Source organism: Castor canadensis, chromosome 12, assembly GCF_047511655.1.
Source record: "Castor canadensis chromosome 12, mCasCan1.hap1v2, whole genome shotgun sequence".
Classification (NCBI taxonomy): Eukaryota; Metazoa; Chordata; class Mammalia; order Rodentia; family Castoridae; genus Castor; species Castor canadensis.
This window is the reverse complement of record NC_133397.1, coordinates 114,687,478-114,703,465: the sequence shown is the minus strand read 5'-3', so window position 1 is coordinate 114,703,465 and position 15,988 is coordinate 114,687,478. Positions and strand designations below refer to the sequence as shown.

The 15,988-nt window shown below is 49.3% G+C and overlaps 1 protein-coding gene across 1 annotated transcript; it reads right to left on the bottom strand.

The window, feature by feature from the left end:
• Positions 1–469: 469 nt before the first annotated feature.
• Positions 470–15,542, bottom strand: Mybphl (myosin binding protein H like). Its single transcript, XM_020163048.2, has 7 exons — positions 13,624–15,542; positions 5,167–5,255; positions 4,437–4,632; positions 4,074–4,213; positions 3,790–3,949; positions 3,555–3,691; positions 470–2,719 (listed from the first exon to the last, which is right to left on the bottom strand). The coding sequence occupies exons 1-7, from the start codon at positions 13,754–13,756 to the stop codon at positions 2,480–2,482; spliced, it is 1,095 nt and encodes a 364-aa protein (XP_020018637.2). The 5' UTR covers positions 13,757–15,542; the 3' UTR covers positions 470–2,479.
• Between the last annotated feature and the right edge of the window lie 446 nt (positions 15,543–15,988).

Here is a 15,988-nt window from a genome sequence, read left to right as displayed (position 1 = left end):
GATTTTCCCAGAAGTCCAGTTGAGAAGAGCTGGAATAGACACTTGAAAGTAAGCAAGGGAAACTTGCATCCCAGCCCTTTGTTTTGGGGGCTGTCTTTAATTAGCTACGTGTGTGTGTATATGTGTGTGTGTGTGTGTGTGTGTGTGTATCCTGCTGTTTGCTGCTTTGTGGTGAATGAACATCCTGTTATCCCAACTTAAACGCTGAGAGCCAGAAGAAGAAGAGAGAGAGTCATTATTGTCTCTTTCTAGTACCTTGTATTATGTAGAGCTGAATTCAATTCTGTCATAACCTGTCTAGGGAAAAGGACAGTGTCAGAAACCTCTGAAGAGAATGTGGATATGAAAGAAGAGAAGAGAAAGAGGAGTCTTAGGGTTCTGGGATCCATATTGTCTGCCTAAAGAATCCCAACCTTCTAGTTGTTTTTTTCTCATATGGAAAGGCTCAAACAGAGGACGCTTGGATTCTCACATTTATTTAGATTAGTCTAAACCAGACACTGGCCGAAGCTCCTTAAGAATACAGTTTTGTCACACCTCAGGCTTCTGGATGCCCTGAAAAGAGAGGGTGTGTTTTAGCCATCACAGCAAACAGAACACATTTGGGATGCTGAGGCTGTCCTTCGTCCTGGTCCCATGGTTCCTGGGTCCTGTGCAAAGAATTTACTATCCACCCTACTTCACTTCTGGGCAGTGGCTGTGAAAGAGGGAAGAGGACAAACGAACACCAGCAAGATACAGCATTAGGGGGAGGGCAGAGAGGAGAGAACAGGCTTCGCCAGCCAGCTGGCAGAGGGAGCTCTCCTGAGGAGTGAGTGCTTTTAATGCAGCCCTTAGGGTTTTCATTTGCTATGTATCAATGATGGACTTAACTAAATGGCTCCAGGAATTGAATTCATGCTCAGTTTTCCTCAGCCAGGAGCTGTGAGTCTGGGGACATTGGGAGCTACCTTACTCATCAGTTTATGCACAGCATTTCTCCCATGAATGATTTAGAATTTGAAGAAGCTACCAAATTCTGAATGATGATCCGAGTGGCCCTTTGCCAATAAGGGATGGTTTGGGAACCACATACCCAAATGTTAAATTATTATTGACATATAATGAAAATGGGGATTCTTCTTCTCTTGGCCAGGAAGCAGTGCATGAATTGCAAAGTAAAATGTAAACAAGCCAGGCTGTTTCTTGCCTTGCTTATGATACTTAAAAAGTATACTTAATGGGCAAGAGCAGCCTCCTGTCCCTTCCACACCCTGGTACTCTGGGGTGGCAGGGACTTTTGCCTGTTCCTTCACCCTTAAACCATTCCCTCAACATCTTTTTCTCACAGTGCCTGCCCAGCTCCTCCCAAAGAGCCCCTGTGATGAGGTAGATGCTTTCACACTTCAGAAGGCCATTAGGTTTAATTCCTATCACCAACTTGAGATGTGACAACAGAGGATGCGACAGAAATGGACTTTATCTGTGACAATTTCCTCCACAGGGGGATTGTAATAGCTTTTTAAAAAACAAAGTGGTCACCAGGGAGTACATGGTTGAGAGACTCAGGAAAACATATCTGTGCCAGATCAACAACACTTAGCTGTAAACATGAAACAACCCATCAAGACATGCTGCTCCTTATCCTTACCATTCTAGGTGCCATGTCCTCTTTGGTAGCTCAATGAGGAGCTGCAAGAATGTGGACATTTTTGAATGTTAACATCTCAGAAATCTTGGAAACCTTCTTTCAGAGCATTCAGAAAAGATTCTAGTTAAGGTTTTGAGAAATCCATAGTGCTAGTTAGGGAATCTATACATACATAAAGGCTCATTCATTTCTGATTCATGTAAAAAATATTTAGACAGTGTCAACTGTGTGTCAAAACCAAGGCTGGACACGGGACCCTCACATTTAATGGGGAAACAGACCTATAAGTAGATAATCATAAAACAATATGCTAAATGCACCGATGGACATTCATGCAAGGTGGCAGGGATGGATAAATGAATGTTTCCAGGAGGACGGGAATGTATGTAGTATGACCTTAAACCCAAGGGGAAAGTAAAATAAAGTCCAAAAACAGCTTTAGCTTTCCTGGACTGGGTCAGGAGATTGTATAGCTTAAAGAAAAGCCACCTGAGTGAGGACCAGGAGACCTGGGCTCTTTACCTCTGTAATGCCAGTTCCTCAACTAACCAGCACTGGGAATACTGGGTAGATCAGTTGTCTCCCTGTGTTTCACGTTTCCCCTTAGCAAAATGAAAATAATGATTCTTCCTATATTACAGAATTGTGATGGAGAGAAATGAGACAGTGGCTAATAAAAATGGTGTTTCTGATATGTCCTGATGGTAACAGAGATGAGAGGGCCTAGGGGAGAGCCCTTCATCTCAGTTGGTGTCACTGGCCACTCACTTTTCCACTGGAGAAGAGGGAGATTGGGCAAGTGGAGTGGCTATAGTAGAGTGCTTGCCTAGCAAGCATGAGGCCCTGAGTTCAAACCCCAGTACCGCCAAAAAAAAAAAAGACCAGTACCCTTCTGCCCTTACCTTTCACCTCTACCCGACATTCCACAGCCGCCTCCCCTAGGGCATTAATGGCCTTGCAGGTATAGATCCCTCCGTCAAAGGGACCAGGCTTGCGGATTTCCAGGGAGCAGATTCCCAGGTGACTGAGGGCTCTGTATTTGGGGTTGCCTTGTATATCCATCTTGTTCTTCAGCCAGATGATCTTTGGCTGGAAGATACAGATAAGGGGCCACCAAGGGGAAGTAAGAACCAATTGCAGTTTCTGTGCTCACTACCTTCAGTCACCCAAGCTCCTCCTTGTTGAAGAGAATGCTTGGAACCTCACCTTCCCCATCAGGTGTTCCTGACGAGAAGAGAGGCAGTAACCTGCCCCATACTGCTCGAGTAGCCATCATAGGTCTTAAGCATTGGGTGTCAGGGTCTCTGCTTCTTATGCTTACACCGAGGGCCATTCACAGTCTGTTCCCACTGCTAGCTTGGGAGTACTTCCTGTTCCCTCTGGTTAGAAAGTAGTCTCTAGAGTGGGCTTATTTCTATTCTCCTCCACAGATGTTATTTCCATGTAGCCTGGCCCAGCATTGGTAACTGAAAGGTACTTGGTAAAGGTTGTTAATGGTGTGGGACACGGTGACAGTGACTAGACTGTAAGTAGAAAGGCTTACTCAGGGTTCTGGCCAGAGTCTCAACTCTAGTCAGTGTGGAGGTGCATGCATGGCCCTGCTCAGGTAACCATGGTTAGGTGAGTGAGGAGACACCAATGGGACTCTGTCTCTCCTGCCAGATAACTAGAAGCTCATGCCCAATCACATCAAGTCAGTAAGTGACATCTGTGTATATGCAGAACCAATGCTAAAAGGAAACATCACTTGCACCAGTCTATGTTGAATTACAAATGGCCCGACTGTCTCTAAAAGTAACTTGCTGTTGAAGAGGCAGATGGTAGCCATGATTGTAGATCTTCAGTGAGAATGCCCTGTGACTGCTCACATTAGAAGGGACAGGAACAGGAAACAGTTTAGCACCCCCCAGAACTCCCCACTCACCCTGGGATAGGCACGGACGCAGCAGAAGAGCTGAGTGTCATAGCCAGTGATTGTAGTACAGTCTGCCAGTGGCTGGGTGAACTTTGGGGCTTCTGAGAAGTCCCGCTGGGCAAACCCTTTGGCCTTGTAAACAGCAGCTGTGGGCACCAAGAGGGGCCATGAGGCAGATCTGAGATCCCTGGTCCTCTTTAGTTCTGTTTCTTTAGTCTTTGCAGCTCACACAGTCCTTCCTTACCTGCTTTCTGGATGTGGGCAAAGTCAGCTGTGATGGAGGCTGTTTTGCTGAGCCCACACTGGTTTTCAGCAAAGACCTGAAAGGCATAGGAGTTGCCAACAATGAGGTTGGAGACAATGCAGCTGGTTCGGTGACAATGCTCCAGCACTGTGAACCACAGCTGCAGGGTTCCCAGAAGAGGCCGTGCATGAGACACCTGTTAGTGAACTCATCCCTCACGGAGCTTACCAGAGCCCGTTCCAGGATGCCCTGTTCCTCACCCCCCCTTCTCAGCTGGGCCTCACCCCAGATTTTGTGTCCGCCTTCTGCACGGTGTATCCCAGGAGTGTCGTATTGCCTGTGTCTTGGGGAGCTGTCCATTCCAGAGTAGCATTGGTGCCCCAAACATCCACCAACTTAACATTCTGAGGAGGACCTGGCCTCTCTGAAAGGGCAAAGCTGTGGCATTGGGCAACCTACTGCCCCCATCATTGAGGTAACTTCTAGTGTGCCAAGTCCCCTTCTTCTGCTTAGACTCCTCCCCTCAATGTCCCAGGCTCAGGGTGGGAGCATCACCCCCAGCTCTCCCACCTCTCTGAGATGGTTCCTCTTCAGCATGGAGAGGGAGCTCCTGGGGACCACCTTACCTCCCACTCCCCTCACCTTACCGATCACCAGGATATCAATGGTGGCAGTGGCCTCCAGCCTGCCCAGCTGCACATGCAGTTGGTAGCGGCCTGAGTCCACATGTTGGACTTCTCTGATGAAGAGGATGGAGTCTTGCTCCCCATTCCGCACATTCACACGATTGGTGTCCAAGGCACAGCCATTGTGTGTCCAGGTGGCTCGAGGTTTGGGCTTGCCCTGAACAGCGAGGATGAGGCATGAGCTTCTGGACCCTCCCTGTGGCAGCAGGCTGCAGGTCCACCCCAGCTCCACAGGGTGCCTTGACAAGCAGCTGCAAATTCCTTGAGCTAGAGTTTTATGGACTCTTGCAGGAGATTTCTTCCTATCAGTAGCAGCCTCCGATTCATGGGGTAGGGAGGACTTTGAATCTCCCACCCTTGCAGAGTTTAGGCCATGGACACCCAGGACAGCTGGGACCAACCGAGTAGCTGCCCCCACTCCCAAGAACCCTCCGAATTGAGCTCCCAGACCTCTGCAGACTGAAGGCATGGATTAGCCTTACCTTCTCCCATAGTGCGTGCCTCACCCCATCCAAACCCACCCTCGGGAATGCAGAATGGATGGATCATCCAGCTTCAGACTTCTGGTGATGTGGCCCCTTCATCCAACCATCCGAAGCCAGGAAGACTGCCCCTCTGCAAGCAGGCCGCCTGCTGTCTGTCTCTAAGTCAAAACCTTGATCTGGACCCAGTGTGGGACTGGCTTAATCACCTGGAATGGGATTAGTAGGTTCACTGTGTCCCCAACCTTCCGGATGTAGGTCTGCCTTAGGGCCCAAGGTAGCCAGATCTTGGGGTGCTCTGAGTGATGGAAAGAGAGAAAACAGGAGATGGACACTCAGGAAATGATTATTGAATCCTGTTGAACTCTATGGGTGGTGGCCCAGTCATCCTTTACCAAATTAAGCCCACATTTTAGGTGATGGGTTTTCCCTTGTCTCCCCCACACACTCACCTGTCCTGCGGATGAACCCAGCCCCTCAAGCTCAGGACCTCAAGCATGCTAGGCAAGTGCTCTACCTCCAATCCACATCCCCAGCCACTCCCACCATTCTGCTGGAATTTAGAGATGAGGATTGGCTGAAGGAGCCCCAGGGAGAGCATTAAAGTCTCTGCAGAAAGAGCAGTGAAATGTGAGCCTGACACTTCTTTTAATTTATAGCTCTCAACTACTGACTTTCCATCAGCTGGCATTTTGTTTCTGTTTGTGCACAGACCAGTCTGTGTGGTTTGTCTTTCCAACACTTTTCTATTGGCCTTAATAACATGGCTTGTATCTATCTGGCTGCTTTCAATATTAATCTGACCTCCCAGTTCTGCAGGACCCAGGAGAATACTCGTTGCTCTGCAGACAGAGGCAACACCCCAGCCTCCTGAAGCCCTCCACTGACAGCTCTGACATCATCACAGAGGAAGACAGAGTCTGGGTCCCTTCCTTTGCACACCCTGCTCCCCATGCACAGTGTTCTTTCTGTTGGTGCAGGATCACTTTGTACAAACAAAATCTGGGAAAGATTAGGTCTCAGCTTACTTCCCCTTGATCTCCCAGGCCTGTCCCAGTGAGTGGAGGTTAGATGACATTTATTGGCTTCAAAGATGAAGACAGGAGATGCTGAGTGTGAGGTATGGAGAATGACCAGATGTCTGCACAGGCTACCTTGGCTACCCAAGTGCAAACATCCCACCTGGTACCCTTGGGGGCCTGGCTGAGACAAGGCCATTTTTGCCTCTTTCTCAAGCAGAGACCATCCCCTGCTGCTGCGTCTTAAGTAGAATGTAACAGTGCTTCAGTTCCCACACACAACCCAGGCCTTTCTGCCAAAACTCATTCCTAGCATTTGGAAACGCTCCACACCCGGCACATTCCTCTGGCAAACAGAGTGAATGCCTGATAGTGGATTCCAGGCTTTTTGATAACAGTATATCCCTGTGGCTACATTCCTGAGCATTCTGCCCAACATAGTATGTTTACTTATGGATTGAACTCTTTAAATACTGAGGTTGTATACGGCAAAGATTAGTAATGAAGTTTTAAATAAACTGGTTCTGCTATGTTCTTCCTACACTTCATGTAGACCTCCCCATTACAATCTTTTTTTTTTTTTTTCTGGCGGTACTGGGGTTTGAATCAGGGCTTCATGCTTGCTAGGCAGGCACTCCACCACTTGAGCCACTCTGCCAGTCTCAACAGTGCAACTTTGTAAGTGAATATTAATCCACAGTGCTGGCTTTCTTGCACTTGTTTTCCTGTCTTGGACCTGCCTTTGGGATCTGTACGCTAGGGGACCTGAGTGTTCTCAGTAAGAACAGGGCAGCGATGCAGCCCAGGCCACCCAGTGACCCTGCACTGCTGACTGGTGGTTGGGGGTGGAGCAGGAACAACGGAAGTATGTGTGATGTGGTCTCCTCCTGCAGCCATCTTGGCAGGCAACCAAGGAGTTGAAAACAGGCAGATAATGAGTTCGGGTTTTTTGAAAAAGAGGGTTGTAATTGGAAAAGGATGGTGAAAACATCATCTTGTTGAGTGTGGCTTCCCGCTGTTGGGTGGGGAAATAACTCTTCATACCTGCTCGAGAGAGGGCCAGAGATCTCCTGTCCCTTATGCTGGCAACAGAATATTAGTCATACAGGACATTGGTGAGCACCCAGAACAAGGACACTACTGGAAGAAAAAGGGCTCAGAGAGAAGCAATGATTTGCTGGTGAACTCCCGCACAGTTGTGAAGTTGGGCCTGGCATCCAAGACTCCTCCCTCCCCATCCTTACTCTCTAAGCATAGCCCATCTGTCTGCTCACCTGTCCCCTCCAGTGTCTGCCTAGGGCTGGCTCTGCCTGGCCTCCTGTGACCTGGAGGCAAAGAAGGGAAGGTGGAGGGGGAAAGGACTGAAAGTTGAGGTGAGGACAGAAAGCCAGGCCTTCTGCCTGGGAGAAGTGCCAACTGAGGCCTACTCTGCTTAGACCTCAGGTAGGAGCTGGGCTTTTCTGGATGGATGGATGCTGATGTCAGTTTCCACCTGGTGTTTCTTTTGTTTCTTAGAAAAATAACTTGGAAAATGTTAGTGGTCTTTGTCTGAGCTAAAGAGAAAAATGGGGGGAGTGGGTTTATGTGGAACATAAGCCCAGGAAGGAGGCTGGGGGGATTTGCAGGGTGGCCTTTGAGTTCCCACAAAGTCCACTTGAGGAAGCACCAGAGTTGGGAGGCAACGGTGGAGGTGGGGTCTCCCTGCCGAGGGCTCCCAGGCTGGCTGCACCCACACTTTGTAAGAGGGAGTCCTCCACAAGAAGGTGACTGAAGTCACCAGGGTGTCACAACTCTCTGAGGATGAGTAGATAAGACCTTTGTTCTCAGTAGGCTCCCGGGCCCTGGGGAGGACAGAGGACCCTGGGGAGGACAGAGCGTTGAGGTTGGGGAAGCACCGAGGTGCATAAGGGGCTTGGCAACTCCAGATGCCCGGTCAGCAGTGAGCTCTCCAGTCACTTCCCAACTCAACGCAGGCAGCAATCTGACCATTTGATCAGAATGTTGACACAGGGCTCATTTGAGACGACTGTTCTCACACCTTCAATGTCCAGTGAGGTGTAAATTGTACTGACCTTGGGGAGGCACAGCTTCCCCTGCGCCCAAGGGCTTTCTCCTCCTCGGATGCCAAGAGGGATGTGAACCAAAGCCCAGAGCTCTAAAGCAGAACCTTGGCTTTTTCAGACCAGGCCTATGACAGCCGCAGTTTGTTTTCTCCCTTCAGATCTTGGGGAAAAGGCATTTGAAAAGTTCTCTGTAAGCCACTGACTTCTGAGCTGGGCTGTTCTCAGCATTCTTTCTCTCAACAGAATGTTCTAAAAAAATTTTTGGAGGAGATAAAGCCTAAAGATCTTGACTCCTGATTAGAAAATTCCTCCTAATTTTAGTCTGCTGAAGTCTATTCCCATTTTATTTTTTTCATGGGAAATAATTGTTCATATCCTTTCAAAGTTTCCTTTCACACAAAAGTCAGAGACTTTTCTCCAGCCCTTCCTTGAGGGCTATGTAGTTCAGACATGTTATAAACTATGTTCTGGAGAGTGAAAAAATGAGACTGATACATTGGAGAGGGGTGTGTGTGTGTGTTTGTGTTTGTGTGTGTCTATGAGAGTATATGAATATGTGGGGGTACATGAACAGACACAAACACATACCTACCTGTTTGAGTGAAAGGTTACCAAAATAGAGCAAAGACTCTGGCTGGGCATGGTAGTCCACTTCTATAATTCTAGCAACTCAGGAAGCAGAGACAGGAAGATCATGATGTAAGGTCAGCCTGGGCAAAAGTGTAAGATCCTACCTGAAAAACAAACTAAAAGGCAAAGGGCTGGTTGAGTGGCTTAAGTGGTAGAGCAACTGCCTAGCCTGCTTTAGGCCCTGAATTCAAACCCTAGTACCACAGAGAGAGAGAGAGCGAGCGAGAGAGAGCAGAGGCTCAAGGCCAGCTATGGCCTTTGAAATTAAAGATTTCCAGAGGTTCTAAGAAGTTGCAAGCATTTTTTAGAGAGACATTTGCAGATGCCTAGGGTATGACTATAGCCTTAGAAATTTGTCTGGAAGACTGTGATGGGAAGAGTGGGAAGAGTCTGGTGAACTCAGACAAACCTTGTGAAGGGCTAGGGGGTCACCCCCTTGAAGATCATGAGAGTAAGATTAGGAAAAGCAAAAAGACATAAAAACAGGCAATGCTTCCTTGGATTTTGGCCCCACCTCATCATAGTCTTGGCCTCATGCGTGGTGTTTTTGGCTCTGGCCTGCCGCCTCCATCTCCAGTCACAGGTCCTGGTGATTTCATTGTCCAATCTTCCAACTCCTGCAGGCCTCGCACCTCCTGGTCCACCATTCTGCAAAGCCTCTGTGCTCCCCTGCCTCAGCCACTGGACTCTGGTCATCCTCTAGATTGACAGCTGCAAGCCCTGTGTCATCTGAATTGAGTGTCCCACTCACTATCACTGTAACAGAGACGGTGTTGGCCACTGTCACCAGTGTTACCCCTCCCACAGTGCAGTGGCTTCTGAGAAGTGGCCGGCCAGCCAGGCACATTTCTGCGCCCCTTGCTGTAGGTCACGAGAATGATTCTCAGCAGTAAAATGTGAGTGAAAATGGTGGAATTGCTGTGGGGCCACAGCTGGTAAGAAGCGAGCCCCCGTGTCCCTGGGGGCAGATGAACTCTGAGCCCGAGAGCAGTAGCACCCTCCATGAAAAAAGTTTGCATCCCTGAATTGCTGTACAAGAAGAGCTAGCCACTGAAGAGGGACACTGTGGTCTGTTCTTAAACCAGTAAGAAACACCCATTGCTCCCCCAAAATCTTTGTTTCACCTGCTAGCACTCCTTGCCTCACAATCTCTTCCTTTGACTCATTCCGAGCCACTGAGGTTCATTATCCTATTACCACCCACCATCCAGCAGCCCTATGTTTCACTTGGGGGCGTCCATGGTCATGGCAATACTCAAATCCTTCCATCGCCCTTGACCTCTTTGCCCCTGGCAATGTCTAACCCTGGTGAAATTAAGTTCCACCCACTCAGCAGCTGCATACACACAGGCAAGCATGTAGGGGGAAGAACAAAACTATACAGACTTGAACTGATGGCCACTGACCGCAAGCACTGCCTCCAGATGGACCCTGGCGGTTCTGCCAGTGAACTTCCCCAGTTCACTGCATCTCCTGTCCTCCTGGCTGACTGGTGTACATCTTCCTCTTCTAAAACCTCTATACCACTGGACGCCACTGCCTCACACCTGTAATCCTAGCTATTTGGGAGGCTGAGAACAGGAGGATTGTGGTTTGAGGCCAGCCTGGGCAAATAGTTTGTGAGACTCCATCTCCAACACAACCACAGCAAAATGCACTGGGCGTGTGGCTCAAGCACAAGAGTGCCTGTTTTTGCAAGCGCAGAGCCCTGAATTCAAACCCCAGTCACATCAATAACTAAAAGAAAGATAATCTCTATGCCCTCTCCCTCTTTCTTATTCTCAGTTTGCTAGTGTCTAAACCCACTACTGTCTATTCTAAATGCAGCAGCCCGAAAAATCCCCCACACCTACACCTGATCATGGTCTCCTTACTCCTAACTCCATACTGGCTGTCCATCTATCTCTGAATCAAACCCAAGTCTTCACAATGGCCCTGTTAACTCTGCCTCAAACCCTACCACTGACTTCCTCCCTGTGCTACAGCCACCGTGACCCCAACCATAAAACATAAAACAAAAAGGCCTCAGAGTCTTTGCACAGGGTCATCTCTGCATAGAAAATACTCCCCTTAATACCTGCATGCATTGCTCTCTCACCTCTTGTTACATGGCTGCCAGAATACATCCTTATTCGTGAGACCTTCACTGGATATCCTATCTGCATGCTTCTACCCCAAGCACTTTCTGCCCCTTCCCTGTGTCGTATTCTGCACGGCATTTCTCACCATCTGACATGCTACATATTTGCTTGTCTAATTGTCTATCTCCCTCCGCTAGAATGTTACCTCCACGAGGTGGGTTTTGTTTTGTTTTTTTTTTGGCCTATATGCCTATATTGTTCATTTCTGAATTGTGGCACCTAAAACAGTGCCTGGCAGCAATAGGCACAAAAATATTTATGGAGGGAGGGAAGGAGGAAAGAAAAGGAAGGAGGGAGGGAAGGAAGGGGGAGGGACTGAGGGAAGGAAGGAGAAAGGGAGGGGGAGAAAGAAGGAAGAGGGAAAGGGAGACAGGAGGGAGGGAAGGAAGAAGGGAGGGAAGGAAGTAGGGCAGGCGACTCCTAGGCATGAGGTAGAGTTTCCCATGCCCGAAAGTCACACCACAGTTCAGATGGAAACAGGGTGCACAGTCAGTTGGAGCAATGGGCACCTGGCCCTCCTTGGTCTGCCTCAGGGACACAGCCCCTTCTCCAGCCTTTCCCTTGACCCCTGCCAGGCTTTGTCTCCAGGACACAGTGCCTCCCTCGGTGCAGCTCTGAGGATAGACCCAGAATTGATTACCAATACTGGCCAGTTAGTCCTGCGTCCTTAGCCACATGGCAGGCTTGGAGAACCTAAAGCTCACTGTTGGCCAGTTGCAGTTTATTTTGATCTTGTAAATTGATTTCTCCCTGCGCTGGTTCCTATGCCATCACATACACACTGCAGCACCCGCTCAGGCCGAGCCGTCTATGAAGACGAGGATTTAGGAGGGAGGCAGTCTTTGAGGCTCTCAGGGAACTTAGGGGTCACTAGTGTAGGGCCTGGCACCCTGCAGGATCTTTGGATGGGCTTCAGCTCTGAACTCCCTTTATTTTTTGGTGTATTGTTTTCAGGGTGAGAGTCTATAACTTTCAGCAGATTTTCCTGGGGTTCCATAGCCATCAAAAGGTTAAGACAGATTTAGCTCAGCTTCTTAATTTACAGATGAGAAAAATGAAGGCCCAGAAAGATGACTGACCCACCTAGAGTGACAGGACAGAGCTAGGACTTGCACCCATGTCTTCTTTTTGCCAAACAGCTAACAGATAGACACACTTTGCGATGTGTCAGAGGGTGTCCTTCTTGCCATTTGCCTCTGGGAAGCCCCTGGGTTGAGCCACTGGCTGGTGGCCTGAGGCCTGTAGTACACAGAACTGCCTTACGTGAGTCAGGGGCTTCAGGCTTTGCCTGTGGCTCCACAGTGGGAGCTGTCAGGTGCTGGCTGCCCACAGCATCTCCCTCTGAGTCAGGGCAAAGCCTGAGTGAGATGAGTGTTTGCCCTCAGGGATTTGTGGAGGCCAGTGGAGAGTCAGGAGTCAGCAGTCCTCTCCCTCTCCCTATGACTTCTTCTCTAGGCCTCTTAGGAGAAGAAACTGATTTTTCTTGGCCTTGATCACCTCAGCTTAATATGCTCACTGTAACTTCCTCTCCCTCCACCTCTTCTTTAATGGGGCAGATTCTACCAACTCTCTGCCCTGATATTCAAACAGCTCCTGAAACCCAGCGTCTTCTACTAGGATGACAAGAGGCGGACAGATTTCCTGTCCAGCTCTATTTGGAGATGTAACCTCTGACTTAGAAGTGTGGTTTATTCACAATTCAGTTTAGCCTCTTCCAGGGCACTTCAGATTGCCTCATGGATCCTTTCAACTGCCTTACTAGGCAGAAGCTTAACAATCATCTTACCAAGAAGGAGCAGTTATTGACCTGTCCCAAGGCCTCAGAGCTGTTAGAGGCAGCCCTGACAATGGAGCCCAAATCTTTGCCTCAAGTCCAGCACCTTTTCTCCTCCTACCTCTCCCCACCCTGGGAGCCTGAGGGGCTCTTCTCTGTGGTCTTTGCTTCCTTTGCACTCAGGACTTCATCTTCATCTTGTTAAGATGGAAGAACCTGGCTCCCTACCCCCACTACCACCCCCTTCTCTGGTCTGCTGAGCTAGGCGCGGCAGGAGACATACCTGTGCTTGGTTACCAGGGGCCGCCCAGGTGAGCTCCAGACACCTGGGGGAGCAGAGCAATCAGGGCTGGAAGGACACGGAGCACCAACACCGCCTTACTCAAGTGCTTCTTTCCTGGGACCATCACCAGGGGAAATTTGAATGCTTCTCCCTGGAGGGCTCCAACTCTGAGAGGCCAGTTTCCCGTGGAAACATTGGGGGTGTTGAGGTAGGCCCCCCATGCCATGGCACAGCCCAGGGGGAGTCTGAGTGTCACTGCACTGTTTGACACTCAGCCTCCCAGTGGCCACAGCTTTTGAGTCCCCCTTCCCCCACTGCAGACTGGCCACTTTCTGACTGGCCACTAGTCTATCAGGTCTTCCCAGTCCTTGTGACAGGTTTTTTTTTTTTTTTAAAGAAAAATATAAGCAGATCATTTTTTGTCATTGAAGGGCCACAAACATCATTCACTAACTTCTTGGCTAAAAAGCAAAACCCCAGCAGATACCTTGTGCAGCAAGTCAGAAATCAAGGAGGAGAGTGGGGGCTGCAGTGACTGATCCTGTATCCGAAGTACCAACCCCATAAAGTTGTTAAGCTCTGTAAAAACTTACTGAGGTGCTATCAGATGGTAGGAAGTCCTCCCCAGTTCCCTCTGCTAGCCCTCCCCACTCTCACCCACCGCCATGGGTCACCTTCTATAGCGATGATGGGAAGTCCTCCCCAGTCCCCACAGCCAGCCGCACCCCCTCACTCTCACCCATCTCCATGGGTCACCTTCTATGAGGGGCAGGAGGCTGCCTGCCCCCTGTTGAGGTGAAGCCTGGGGTCTTTCGGTATCCACTGCACTGACTTCTTCCACCTTCAGCTTGGAACCTGAGACCACCTCTGGAGTTGGGGCTGCCTCCATACTGGGCCTACTGGAGATGATTACAGCTGAAGACTTTCACTGTTGGTGGTGAGGGAGGGCTGAGCACTTGCTTTCCAGGCAGGCCTCCTGGGGTTCCAGACACAGGCTTATGTAAGTGGGCTGGCCTTTCCCCATCCACCTACTCCCAGCAGAAGGGTGAAGTAGAGGCTAGGGGAAGAGGAGGATCAGAGAGCAGCCCAGAATAGCCACAGGAGGAGGGGGCCAAGGTAGCCCTGTTATCTTGGGAGAGAGATGACACCCCTCGCAGCCCTAGGGGTGAGGGGAGAGCTTGAGCACAGACCATCTGAAAGGGACCTCTGGCTTCTTTTGGGAGAATTGGGTGACATCTCAGCTCCTGACCTCTGGCTCATCCAGCAGGCACCCAAGATCAGTTGGTTCACAGGCACACCTTTAGCTGCTCCTGCCTTCAGTTCCCATCACCTCCGCCTTCCCAGGGCCCTCTCTTGCTCCTCCATTTGCTGCCCCCAAATGCAGTGCAGTGCAGTGGTAGGTCATCTGCACGCTGCAGCCAGAAGACCCTGGCTCCACTTGGGCTCTGTCACCAACTAGCTCTGGGACATGTAACATACTACACTGTGGCTGGAACCCAGGGCCTTGGCAAATGCTCTACCACTGAACTACCCCTCCTCCAGTGCCCACAGTCTCTCAAGTCTGTTTTCATCTGTAAAGTGGAGGTAATAATAACCATAGGGTTTTTGTGAGGATTAAAAGAGATAATCTTTGTAAAGTGCTTAGCAGAGTGTAGCAGATAAGTGCTAGATAAATGGAAGCTATTTTTAAGTCAGGCCAGCATTTCTCCCCTTGAAAGCTGTCAATGGCTCCCTTCTGATGAGATAAAGCACAGATTCAGAGAGGCAGCAGGGGTGCAGGGAGCAGAGTTTTCTAGGGACCTGTGACTTCTGGCTGTACCACTCAGCCACCAGTGGGTTGCTCTGAGCCACAAGTCTGAGACAAGGGCTGCTGGTGCCATGATTGTGTTGGGGATAAGCCGATAAAAATGCAGGAGAGCAGCCAGCCCACAAGTTATGCACTGAAGGTCCCACATGATTTCCAGGCTTAGCCAACCATGGCATAACACGTGTTGTACACTCCAGGCAAATTATCTGGTTTCCCACCACACTCCTACTGTCCTATCTCCAGAAGCCGGCACCCTCTGGGTGATTCTAAATTAAATTATTTCTTACAGCAGTTTTAGGGTCAGAGAAAAGCCGAGTGGAAGTACAACATTCCCACATTCCTCTCCCCTGCCTCTGTATTTTTTCCATGGGGGAAAAAATCCACGATGTAGAAGGATCTGGCTCTTTACTTATTTTATGCCCCTAACTTAGAGGCAGTCAGTAGAATACTGGGAGACTTTATTTCCTTGGGGTGATAGAAGCTGGGTCTCTTTGCAATCTGTTTAGGGTCTGTGGTTTAGGATAAGCTGTAGAGACACTTCAGGGTTAGGAGCCTGTTTATCAGTGGCTGGGATGGCTGAACAGGGCAGTCTGGAGATTGACCTCTGGGTCTGGTTTGGTTGGTCAAAGGCTGGACTAGTCTTTTGCTTGCCTAACCCAGCCAAGGGCCCCTAGGTCCCCAAATCAGGGCACCTCCTTTTCCCACCACACTCTGCTATGTTTTGGTGAGGAAATTGCCCCAGGTTTCAGTCTTTGCTATTGTTACACCAAAAATATAAAGTTTCAAATGCAGATTTCTTGGGCCTGCCCATCTGAAAGTCTTACTGAATAGGTCTGGGGTAGATTCCAGGAATCTGCATTTTTTTTTCATTTTTCTTTTATTATTCGTATGTGCATACAAGGCTTGGTTCATTTCTCCCCACTGCCCCCACCCCCTCCCTTACCACCCACTCCATCCCCCGCCTCGCTCAATACCCAGCAGAAACTATTTTGCCCTTATTTCTAATTTTGTTGTAGAGAGAGTATAAGCAATAATAGGAAGGAACAAGGGTTTTAGGAATCTGCATTTTAAAAAGCAATCTCGGGTCCTGGTGCAGGCAGTCTTAAAACATGTTAGTTTCCTCAAACTAAAACTATACCAGTTAATTGTGTGAGGTAGGAACTCTCCCACGAGAGGCTGTCTTCCAAGAGCAAGGGCTTTGTCATTTCCAGACCAAGACAGAAATATTGGCTCAGAATGGCAGAGTGGGATGGCTAAAGGCTCAAGAGAGGTGGGCAGGAACCTCTCCCACAGGCACACTTGGAAGACAGCAAG